Source organism: Elephas maximus, chromosome 2, assembly GCF_024166365.1.
Source record: "Elephas maximus indicus isolate mEleMax1 chromosome 2, mEleMax1 primary haplotype, whole genome shotgun sequence".
NCBI classification, from domain to species: Eukaryota; Metazoa; Chordata; class Mammalia; order Proboscidea; family Elephantidae; genus Elephas; species Elephas maximus.
In genome coordinates this window covers 134,611,330-134,624,063 of record NC_064820.1, presented here as the reverse complement: position 1 = coordinate 134,624,063, position 12,734 = coordinate 134,611,330, and the positions used below count along the sequence as shown (strand labels likewise).

The 12,734-nt window shown below is 36.5% G+C and overlaps 1 protein-coding gene across 6 annotated transcripts in view; it reads left to right on the top strand.

Moving 5' to 3' along the window:
* The window catches only part of CSNK1G3 (casein kinase 1 gamma 3), a 153,027-nt gene that overhangs the window by 136,650 nt on the left and 3,643 nt on the right, over positions 1-12,734 (top strand). For 5 of the 6 annotated variants that reach the window (XM_049873570.1, XM_049873567.1, XM_049873568.1 and 2 more), the window contains 2 exons: positions 2,034-2,140; positions 2,661-2,684. In XM_049873570.1, coding sequence (XP_049729527.1) covers positions 2,034-2,140; positions 2,661-2,684 — 131 coding nt within the window. The remainder of the gene's footprint in view (positions 1-2,033; positions 2,141-2,660; positions 2,685-12,734) is intronic. The other variant, XM_049873571.1, reaches the window with a different exon arrangement.

Genomic DNA, 12,734 nt, shown 5'->3' with positions numbered 1-12,734 from the left:
GAATCTGGGAATCTCCAGAGAAATTAGATGAAGCAAGATGTTACTTTCTTCTGGCCTGTTTCTGGTCAATCAGGCAGAATGGGATTCGAAGGATTTCACTAAAATAAAGTTTATAAAAGTCGGGTTCAAAAGTCTTCCTCTGCAATACGAATCATTTTATTTCTCTTGCAAATAATTTCCCAAAAGCCCAGGTCAGTAAAGTTTTATTAGTCTTCTGAAATGGCCATAAACTTGACAAGCAGTTCTGAGTAAGCTGTGCCGAAAGTGACAAAGAGAAAGTAATTCACTTTGTGCTACTCTTTGTTGCTAATGTGATTAGGCCAAGTCTTAGGGGCTATGCAGACCCTGTTTCTGTATTATTTTCATGCTCATGTTGTTCAAATGTTATATTTTAGGGATTGCAATAGCATCTTAATTAAAAATATGTTAAAAAAAAGTCTTCTGTGAACTGAAGTCAGCTTATTACAATACATATATAGTTACTGCTGTTGGAAAATATCTGAAATTTAGAATACCTGAGTTTTTAATTTCCAATTATGCTGCTTAGAGCTAGAGAAGATATGAAAGAAGAGCAGCCTGTAACTCAAGATAGGGTCCAGCTATGTAGGGCTATTGAACAAAAGGGAGAAAAAGCAAATCTGTTGGGTATTATGTCATGGGAAGAGTAACATAAATTGTTCAGTGAAATGTACTGATCATCTATTGCATGCAAGGCACTCTACTAGTTAAAAATATTAGAGAATATAAAAGTGTAAGGTAGGAATTCTGGTTTCTAGCTTCTTTCCAGTTCATTGTAGGAGTTCTGATATTTTAAAAGCAGAGAATAAAGAACCAAATTATGTTCAATATAATTATTTTTAAATGTTTTCAGAAAGGGGGAAAATACAGAGAAGAATGTCCACAGCGGTCAGCAGAATGACAGACGGGGGAGTGCCTGTGCCCCAGAGGCAGAAAGGCAGACTTAGATGTATGAGTGTTCTTTGGTGACTCCCTGGGTTGCCTCTAAAGATCGTCAAGGCATTTTCGTGTTTTCAGCCGTATGTACAAATGTGAAGTTGATTTCTAAGTACTTGGCCCACATAGGATAGAGGAAACAGAATTTCCATTATTTTGAATTAACCCAGAAATATTACTTTTCTTGGGGTGGGAGAGAGGGGCTTATTTCTCCACACTAGAATATAAGGTCCACAAGGGCAGGGATGTTTGCCTCTCTTATTTACTGAGATATCCCAGGTACCTAGAACAGTGTAGATCCTCAGTAAGAACTTTTGAATTAATTTTTAGAAATATGAGATTGTATAGAGCCTCTGGTATTCTTTAGTAGTGAGCTATTAACTCTAGTGTCATTAACTTTTTTTTTTTCTTATAAAGAGACTAGAGAATAGCTAGGAGAAACATCAAAGATGATTCTTAGAATTTAAGCTTTGAGGTCAGGCAGATGGTAGGTCTTTAAATAGAAATAGGAACCAAAAGAAGAGTAACAGATTTAAGAGGGAGGATGATAAATTTGGTTTTGAGAATACTGAGCTTGAGGTGTCAAAGGGAGATGTCTGTCTGACCAAAGATGTGGGTGAGTGGTTAGGCTCGGGGAGTCCTTTACATGGAAGTGATAGTTTAGGTAGAGACCTGAGTGTGGTTACAGGTTGAAGCGAAGGCTCTATCAGAAGGCGAAGTACTGAATTTTTCAATGAGTAGTAATAAATGATACAGAAAGGTACCAAAGGAGATGGGTATACAGAGACCACTGATTGAGACACAAGTGTAGGAGTTAATCTTAAAAACCAGAAGGAAAGAGTCTGAAGACAGAAATGTCAAGATGGAAAGAAAATTGAAAAAGCTCGTATTGGATGATCTTGGTTGTTAATAAAATGCTAGACCTCTTAACTACATTCAGTTACGAACAACTACATACTAATTGTTTTATGTTCCTCATGTTAGCTTTCTAATTTGAATACTTTAAACTTAATTATGTTTATTATTATATAACTTGTTACGTAGTACATATATATATATACTTTTTTTTTTTTTTCCAGGTTGTAAGTTCTACAAACGGGGAATTAAACACAGATGACCCTACTGCAGGACGTTCAAATGCGCCCATCACAGCCCCTACAGAAGTAGAAGTGATGGATGAAACCAAGTGCGTATTCATTTTGCTTGTTTTAGTGACATTTTTTTCTTAAGCTCTGCATGTGTGAGATTTATAGTCATGTACAATTGCAGGAAATTTTTTTCAAGAATAGGTGCATGCAGAAGTGTTTAGTGATTTTTTTAGGTTTAAGATAGTGCTACTTCAGTAAATACTTCAATAATTAAAAGTTGTTTTTTACAAACTGCTCAAATTCTTATTTAGAATTAGCAGCATATTTTTAGCTTTTGATTTTTAAGAGTGTTTATGCATGGAGGTTATGGCTGTATGATAGACATTCATTTTTTCTGTAAGCATAAGAATAAATAAGTATTGATTTTATAGTATCCTGCATGCTTTATTATTAGTTTTAAATTAGCTTTTTTGTGAATGTAAGTTACAATATGGCTGCTTGGAGAAATTAAGCATGAAAAACAATGTGATCATTTCAGTGTGGGCCGTTTTCTGATGATCTCTCTCTCTCTCTCTTTTTTTCCTTGTATTTTTTTTTTGTGTGTGTGTGTGTGTGTAGCTGCCAGAAAGTGTTGAACATGTGGTGAGTTTTCAAGTGTAGGCAGGCAGAAATAGCTCCATTAACTGTAATTTCAAAGATTTAGAACCATTTTGTATTTTAAAAAACAAACCTCTCAATGTAGTAATTACAATTGGTTTATTCAAAAGTATTTGATGTCATTACCATACGCTGTGAACAACAAGAAATAATTGCTCGAGGAGCTCTTTTGCCTGCTGCAACTTTTTTGCTTCAAGTGATAGAGATTTGGGAGCACTTCTTAAATGAGTAGATGGTTCACCGACCCTGCTTGTGCTTATGCATTTGTTGTGTAACACAGAGGCTTTGTTTGCTATTTTAAATAGAAAGACAGGTTTTAGAGTTTTCTTTTCCCCTGTTCGAATATACATTGTTGCCTGCCCCCTTCTCCCCCCAACCCCAGTTTACTAGCCGATTATCATTGCCACTGAATATACATGAGAACTTTTATGATGAACTGTAGTGACATAGCATTATGAAAAATTCTCATCTAAATAATAAAAAAATTATTTGCTGATGTTGTGAAAAATAAAATTCCTGTTAGTAGAAATACGAATTGAAATTATTCTCTAACATCTACTTTTAGTTGTAAAGCTGTGTTTAAAATGCTTAGTTTCAGGACAATTTTGAGTCAGCCTTAAAAAAAATTGCTTAAAGGTTTGAAATGGTTAAAGTGCTCGGCTGCTAACTGAGAGGTCAGAGGTTCGAACCCACCAACAGCTCCAAGGGAGAAAGCTGTGGTACTCTGCTTCCAGAAAGACTGACAGCCTTGGAAAGCCTATGAGGCAGTTCTACTTTCTTAGGTAGGGTCGCTGTGAGTTGGAATAAAGACGACGGCGGTGGGTTTGGTTTTTTGGTACTCCTATCCAAAATGAATCTTATATAATTTCTAAAGTAATGTTCATTTACTAGATATAAAATGAATAAACTTTTGTGACTATTTCTTTTTAAAGAGCAATGGTCAGTTTTGATTATGGAATTTATTGACACTATGACTCAGTTTAGTGGATTTCAGGATATAATTAGTAAGCTATATGCTGCTGTACATTTAAAAATAAACAATGGCTTATGCTTATTTATGAATTTTAGGTACAATCCTAAGCTCATTTATAAAAGTAGGAGGCAGAGTGTGGCAGATCAGAAAGCACATGTTCTTTGCAGTTAAACATAGATTGTAGAATCCTACTTCTGCCACTTCAGGCTTGTTTCTTTTTCTGTAAAATGAGGCTAATAATATCTGTGTCATAGGTTGTCGAAGAGATTAAATGTGATAAAGAACAAGTATTTTGTCTGGCACACGGGGGTGTTCAACATCTATCGTTACCCCTGTTTATTCTCCACTTCCAGCTGCCAATGGCCTTTCTCCTCCATGTTCTTCCGAAGCTTGCGCTTCTTTCATCAGTGTCCAATGGACTTTGATACCCACACCCTTCACTAAAACTGGGCTGTTCTATGTTTGCATCCTCCTAAAGACCTGCTTTCAACCAAATCTATTACATTTATCCATTTAACATTTACAGTGCTGAAATTCCAGATACATCTGATGTTGTCCTTGCCCTTAAGTAAATTACAAACTAGCGGGGGGGATTGCAGTTGGATTAGCATATATCTGTATATGATAAATATGATGAAAAAGGTATAAACAGAGCTTGTAAAGAAAAAGCTTACTTCCTGATAGGATGATCAGAGATTGCTTTATGGAGGTGGCTTTGAAGAATGGCATAGTAATTTATTTAGGTGGGATGAACGTGGATGTATATGTCTCATATGGTTCGGTCTTTATTTGTAGGCATTGGGGGATGAGAAAGGAAGAAATGGTGGGAAGGCTTTTCCTGAAGGAGAGGCTCTTTGTTGTTTAGCGCATCAGTCTAGACTCCTTGGCAAGGTGGCCCTTCACCTTTTCCAGCTCTGTTTCCCTCCATTTTCTATTCTGAACCCTATATTCCATTGATTCCTTAAACCTGCCTCTGTATATATTTTCTTTATCTACTCACTACTTAACTGTGAAACTCTTGGAAACGAGGACGCTACATTTGCTTCTTATCTATAGTGTGTAACACAGTGTGCCTCAATAAATGATTACTAAATAATTGACTCTTTACCAGTGTAAACCCCTGCTCCATTTTGTAGTCAAGCTTCTCAGAAGTGTTTCTTTTGAAGGAGTATGAGACAAACTCTTCTTCTATCATTTTATTATAACTGTTCTTGTTAAGAGCATCAGTTACTTCCATTATCTCTAAATCTAGTAGTCTCTTCAGATTGATCTTCTAGTAATATTTTCGGGTCTTTCTTTGCTCATGTCTATTTGTTTAGCAGTGTATCCCCAGTGCCTAGCTTGGCACATGGTATGTACTCAGTTGATTTTTTTTAAAAATTGTTTTTGTTCAAAACATACACCAGTTCAACATTTTCCACATGTACAATTCAGTGACATTAATTACGTTCTTAGAGCTGTGCAACCATTCTCACCCTCCTTTTGCGAATTGTTCCTCCCCCATTAACGTGAACTCACTGCCTTCTAAGCTTCCTGTCTGCCCTTGCCAGTTGCTGTTATTAGTTTAATCTCATATAAATAATTTTTCAAAAGAGCATGACGTTCCAGGCAAATATTCTCAACTAAATAAGCTGACCCATTTGGTTTTAAATAAGACTTAAGGGAATATTTTTGATTTAGAGGTTAAAGTTTCACGATTATCTCAAGGCAACAGTTTCGGGTTTATCCAGCCACAGTGGCTCCAGAAAGTCTGGATTCCATGAGAATTTTTAGTTCTGTTTTGCGTTGTTACCCTTTTGATCAGGATTCTTCTGTAGAATCTTGATCAAAACGTTCATTAATGGTAGCTGGGTACCGTCCAGTTATTCTGGTCTCGTGGCAAAGGAGGTGTTTGTTCATGGAAGCAATTAGGCATACGTTCCATTTCCTCCTCTTGGTCTTGACTTTCCCCCTTCCTTTCCTGCTCCAGGTGAATAGAGACCATTTGTTATGCAATTGGTCCTCTAGATCTACAGTTTCTACATCTGTGGATTCAACCAACTGTGGATTAAAAATACTTGTAAAAAAAAAATGTCCAAAAAACACAATTTGAATTTGCTGTGCACTGAGCATTATGCTGAATCTATGCGAATGGAATGTTGTGTAGGCATACCCTGCTGTAGCCTCCCACCATTTCACAGATCCTCAGTCTCTCTCTAGCAGTCATTGTTTGAGCATTGTTTGCCTCAAGTCCTGTCATTATTCCCTAAACAATACAGTACTGTATAACATCTATTTAGATAACATTTGCATTGTTATTAGGTATTATGAGAGATGATTTTAATGTATAGGCAAGGATGTGCATAGGTGATGATACGCAAATACTATGCCATTTTATATAATGGACTTGAGCGTCCTCGGATTTTGGTATCTGGAACCAATCTCTTGTGGATAGCAAGGGATGACTGTATCTTGGATGGCTGTTTATAAGCTTTTAAGACCCTAGGCATGATGCAGCAAACCAGGAGGTTGAGCAGAAGAACTGAAAATAATATTAGATGAATTACGTGGAATTCCCATGATGCCATGACCTTAAACCTCCATACCAAAAAACCAAATCCCATGAGGTGTTTGGTTGTAGTTAAGCAGACTCAGCAGCTGCTCTCCCTCTCTCTCTCTATTTTTGGCGAAAGCTCAGTTAATATTTGCTGGATGAATGAATTCTCTCAGTCTTTTTTGTTGAATTCTTCTCCATCTTACTCAGTGTACCAGTTCTTCAGATTTCAACCTTAGGCCTGTTCTCATCTCACTGTTAATTACACTTGCTCTCTAGACAATCTCATCCATTCCCATTGCTTTAAAAACCATCTTTGTATTGGTAACTCCCAAATTTATGTCTCCAGCTTACTCTTCTCTTCTACTTACAAATCCAGCTGCTTATTTGGCACTGCCATTGAGATGTAGCTGAGATATTTTAAACATCATGTGTGGAAAACTGAATCTTTGCACCCCCTCCCTGCCTCCACGCACACCCCCTACCTTGTTCTCCTCCCTGGTATAACCCCTGTCAGTGAGTGGACCTTCTGTTTATCCAGATGCTGAGACCAGACATTTAGATGTCTGGGACACTCACTATACCTGAGCCAAGTCTTATAAGTTTTGTTTTAGGGAGAAAGACATCTCTCAAATCATCTGCCCTGCTATTTTCTTTGGCTCTTAGCAAGGTATCTAGCATATAATAATATAATAGGTTTTCAGTAAATACTTGTTAAGAAAAAAATGAATGTATGGATATTGAAAAAAAAAAAGCTTTACAAAAATGTTTTCATTTTTCAAGTGAAACATTTTGTGTTTTTGAGAGAATAAATATTTAAATAGTAATTGAAAAAAATTAGTGCATAACGCAGTGCTGTTATGCAATAGCTGTATGTATTACTATTGTGTAGACTTTGAGATTACAAGCTTGAAAAAACTGTTCCTTTGGGGATTGACCTTATGCAGTGAAGACACCAGAGATAACAGATACTCAGATGTGATTATATAATTAGAATCTAAAATGTAACTTAAAAAAAGACAAAACCAAATCCACTGTTCCCGAAGTCCAAACAAATAAGCAGAAAGGTTCTTGTGCTTCTGTCTAAACTGGATGGTGAGGGTTGGGGGTGGGGCACATTCTTACCAAGGAGCTCCTGTTAGAATGGCCTTCTCAAGAAGCTGGTGTGATCTTTTGATTTGTTAGAAGCTCTTTAAAGCTGTCGTATCTGATATCATGAGAAACTTTATGGCATAAAGATATTTATTGCAACATGTTTTGCATGATGTTCAACATGATTAAGTCATATTGTTGCTTTTGGAAAGAGGCAACAATTTAGACTTTAAAAAGAAAAAACAAAACCAAAAAACTAGGTTTATTTAGAGCAAAACGTCCAGCTGCCTGGATGTAATTAACTCTGCCCTCAACAAAAATGGCGGTAGTATATACTGCAGGTTTGAAGGCAGGCTGCTTGGATTCAAATCCCAGCAGCATGAGATGGAGCAGCCTTTCTGAGCCTCGAGTTCCTTCTCTATCAAATTGTGTAATTCGTAGTAGTTGATTCATACTCATAGTACTCTTAGTGATATTGTGAGGATTAATTGAGATAATGCATAAAAAATGCCTAGACCATTATAGTAAGTGGGTATAAGTTCTCAATAAATTGGAGCTATTAGTGCTTGTGTTATTAGGTGCTACTTATTTTCAAGCTCCAAAACAAAAACCCATTGGAGTTGAGTCGATTCTGACTATAGTAACCCTATAGTACAGAGTAGAACAGCCCTATAGGGTTTCCAAGGCTGTAAATCTTTACAGAAGCAGACCGCCACATCTTTTTCCTGTGGCGCAACTGAGCGCTTAAGCCGCTGTGCCACCAGGGAGCCTTATGCCTTGCATAGGGTTCACATATTCCTTTGCCCTTTTCCACCCCAGTTTTAGACATATGCCTCTTCATAATGTTAGTGGTTAAACTGTAATTGTTTGATTTGCTTTACTTACTTGTTAACTTTTCACTAGAGAAGAGAGCCCTTAAACATCCCTGTGGTGCTTTGGAAGTGTTTGTAATAGTGTCCTCTAACTGTGCATAGCTCCTAGTTTCCTAGGTGATTGAATGAATAATTGAGTAACAGTGTGGTCCTACCTTCAGATCATGGGTTTAAATCAGATGATACAGTAATATTTCAATGTAATTTAGCTTTTGATTCTTTGCAGTTCATTTAGCTGCTTTAACCTTACCTTTTTTTAGTCAATATAACTTAAACTAAATGTCTGAAATTTTTTAGTTTGGAAAATACTAGTAAAAGATTTAGTTTTTCAGATGTGCTCTCTTTTTTAACTGTAAAAGATTTATATATTGATTTGTTGTATTCCTTTTACTACAGCTTTAGTGCATTTAACACACAAGATTTTTTTTAAGCCCGAGAGAATATCAAAGTTTGATTTTGAGATCTGCACACAATAAAACCCAAAAGCCAGACTTGTTGCCATCAAGTCGATTCAACTCATAGTGACCCTGTAAGACAGATAGAACTGCCCCATTGGGTTTCCAAGGCTATAAATCTTTAAGGAAGCAAACTGCTACTCTTGCAGAAGAGCTGGTGGGTTTGAACCCTGACCTTTCAGTTAGCAGCTGAGTGCTTAACTAGGACGCCACCAGAGTTCTTTTCTATGCATAATAATAGTATTCAAAATTTGAATAATCTCCAAGAGTATTATTGTATTTGATGGAGTATGGTAGTGTTTGAAAATTACTTTAGCTATTGTTGATGTACCTTGCTTTAAGCAAACATGATACATTAAATGACAGCAAGGATGGTGGTGTTAGTATTATAAAAGTATTCGTATATTCTGTAGAGCACCAAATGCTTCTCAATATTTATATATAGACAATTAACTTTTCAGTTACTTGAGTGGGCTAGGTAGGAATTGCTTTTCTTTAGAAAAACAGTAAGTGAATTTAAGTAGATGTTCAATCAAGAAATATTTTTTGATGCTAGGTAGGTGCTAAGTATTTTGGGGCATGAAGTATTTAATCATTAAAAGAACCTTCAGGAGAAAAGAGAAACATAAGTGGAAAATAATGGATAGTACCGGATTAGTGTGAACAAATAGCCTGGAAAAGTCTAAAGCAGTGATTCTCAAGCTGTTTTGAGAATTATGAAAGACCCCAGTGTAGAGCTGTCCCATAGGGTTTTCAAGGCTGTAAATCTTTATAGAAGCAGGCTGCCACATCTTTCTCCCATGGAGCCTCTGGGTGGGTTTGAACCGCTAGCCTTTTTTGTTAACAGCCAAGCATGTTAACCACTGTGCCACCAGGGCTTCTTTTTCTAAGACCAGATTATTTATTGCTGAAATTAACTTGTCCACAATATCTGTGAGAACCTCTGTATGTGCCAGTTCCCAGAATCTTTGCTATTATTTGCAGTTCTTATGACTAATAACTGCTTTTCCCCCTTTCACCTGTTGTACCAAGTACTAAAATTACTTTGTGTTTTTTTGTGCCTTCACTCATATAAATTGAAGACATGGAGCCCATTTAGTATCTGTAGTGCTCAGCTCATAGCACTTAGGACCAAGAGACGATTAGAAATGGTGAAGCAGGAGGGCTGACTGGGCGGTACATCTAGAGAACAGTGGTTCTTAACCTTGGGGATTCAAACTCCTTTAAGGGCCTGGTATAAAAAAAAAAAAAGCTGCTTTTCCCTAGAAAGCCTTACATAAAAATAAAAAACATTTTTTTTTTGCCCTTAATCTAGGAGTTAGCTGCATTTATGAGGCAAATTTCATCAGTTTCTGAAGCTTTGGGGTTTATGAAGTAGCACATCATTTATTTACTCAATAAATATTTAATGAGTACCAACTTTGTGCCAGTTTATGGGAATGTCTGCGAGCAATCCCTTATGAAACTTACATCCTAGTTTGGAGGCAGATAAACACAATTTCGTAATAGTGTAAAGTACTGAGAGGAAAGTAAAACAGTCCTGATAGAGTGGCTGTATGGGGTGACACTATTTTGGATTGAGTACTTAAGGACAGGAGACAGTTGAGATGAGACCTGACTTCTTAATCTCCAACACTGTAAATCAACTGTTCTGGTAATGATTTTTACCTTAAAAAATCAACCACAAGTTGTTTGAGTGTGTGTCATATAGCTTATTGTCAAAAATGAAAATGACTGTTAGCCTACCAAATGTTTTTTTTTTTCCCCCTAGAAACTCTAAAATATCAATTTACTCGTAAGTGTAAGTAATTATACTTCTGACAGCATATCATTTTGAGCATCTCAGTTTGTTCTGTATTTAGGTGCATTCCTAGCATATAAAGCAATGCTGCCCTCTGGTGGCAAACAGCTTAGTGTGCCGGCTTTTGCAGTCTCTTTCAAGGGTTTACTCTTTTTGGTTTTTTTAGTAGAACTTATTTCTGAAACAATAAACTAAAACCAAACCAGTTGCCGTCTAGTTGATTCTGACTCACAGCGACCTTATAGGACAGAATAGAACTGCCCCATATGGTTTACAAGGAGCACCTGGTAGATTCAAGCTGCCAACCTTTTGGTTAGCAGCTGTAGCTCTTAACCACTACACTACCTGGGTTGTCTTTTTTAGATTGTATTTGAATTTAAGAGGCCTTTGCCATGAAAATTCCTTTGAAAATCTTTATTTAGTCTCAGACCCTTAATATGATTTTCTGTGGCCACTAACACTTAAATGCAGTTGAAGGGCAGGTTACATAATAAATGGGAAGCATTCAAGTCCCAGAACTGAAAGCAGGTTAATAGTACTAGAAAAACAGATCACACGAGGTGAATTGCCAATACAAGCATGGAAAATCCTGGACTTTAACTTGGTTTGCATAGCCCTCAAAACACCTTTTGAGTAGAAATTTCTTAAAAGTATATCCATTGGAATCTGAAAAGAAAAATCATGGTATTTAGGAATAGTGAACATTATTAGCAGAACTTTAAAAAATTCCTTTGAAATACGACCATATCCTTTAATTTACAATTCTGAATTTTTGGCCTGCTTCCTCTAAACACCAATTTTATTATGTTTCACTTTTTGCCGTATGGACACTTTTCTGAACCCATAATCAAGTCTTTGATTCTTTCCAAAGTATTGGTTTTCATCTCTTAGAGTAACTTGACATGAAATTTTTTTTTTTTTTAGAAAATTTATATAAATGAGACTTACATAAATGCAAAAGCATCAGAGTTAAAAATAAATTTCACGTATTTTTCTAAATAGAGGAAAAAAAATTGCTGCATCCTGAATCTTTTGATTTTGTAGTAGCAGCCTCCTAACTGGGTAGTTAATTCTTTCTGGTAGCCACTTTAATGAGAGTAAAATTCAGAAAGATTGATAATTGCACATATTTCTAGTTGAGTCTTTATCAGCTGATATGCAAAATTTTTAATTACTCACGTTTTATGTTCTAGTCACTAAGTGTTGTTTGAGTGTACTTAAAGAAATGCAATTACATATTTTGGTTTTGAATACCCCATCAAAATAATCAGACCAAACCTGTTGAGGTTGAGTCGATTCCGACTCATAGATACCCTATAGGACAGAGGAGAGCTGTCCCATTGAGTTTCCAAGGCTGTAAATCTTTCTGGGAGCAGACTGCCACATTTTTCTCCCATGTTGTGACTGGTGGATTCAAACCGCTGACCTTTTTGGTTAGTAGCTGAGTGTTTAACCACTGCATCACCAGGGCTCCTTTGAATGCCTCACCCAAAACCAAACCAAACCCACTACTGTCAAGTCAATTCAAACTCATAGTGACTCTATAGGACAGAGTAGAACTACCCCATAGGGTTTCCAAGTCTGTAAATCTTTACAGAAGCAGACTTCCACATCCTTTTCTCTAGGAGCGTCTGGTGGGTTCGAACTGCTGACCTTCTTTAGCAGCCCAGCATCTAATCACTGTGCCACCAGGGCTCCTAGATGCCTCATCGTGGTTTTATAATCATGACAAATCATAATAAATGGTCTAAAATTATTTTTGGCTAAAGAGAATGTGGTTGGACAAATTGTTTAATTTAATTGGGTAAGGTGAATTTCTGTTGTATTTGTTTCACAGAAAGCTATAGACCATATTTAGCAGTTGTTTCATCATCTGTAATCTTTTGTCTGATAGGACATTCGAAGCCATATGGTTTTTATTATACTTAGCTTAAAAATATTGAGTTAATATCCTTTTATGAATATGAGTTGATATAAGTTACGGGAAGATCCTCATAGATCATATTATACAGTCTTTTTATTGACAGCATTTTGATGATGGATTCACCATATATAAATATACCTTGCTTTTATTACAAAATATGATTTACACATGCATGCGCACACACACACACACACACACACACACACTTTCAGTGGACAGCCAGCCATGCCTGTTCCAAATCAAACTCAACCCTAGGAATTAAAGGTGACTGTTTGAACGTTTTCTTTTTTTTAAAAAAAGGAGCTTCAGTCTATGTGGTAAGTCATTTGGGATGTTCTGATAGAGTGCCTTTCTGAAAAGGGAGAAAAGGTGTACCTTTTATGAA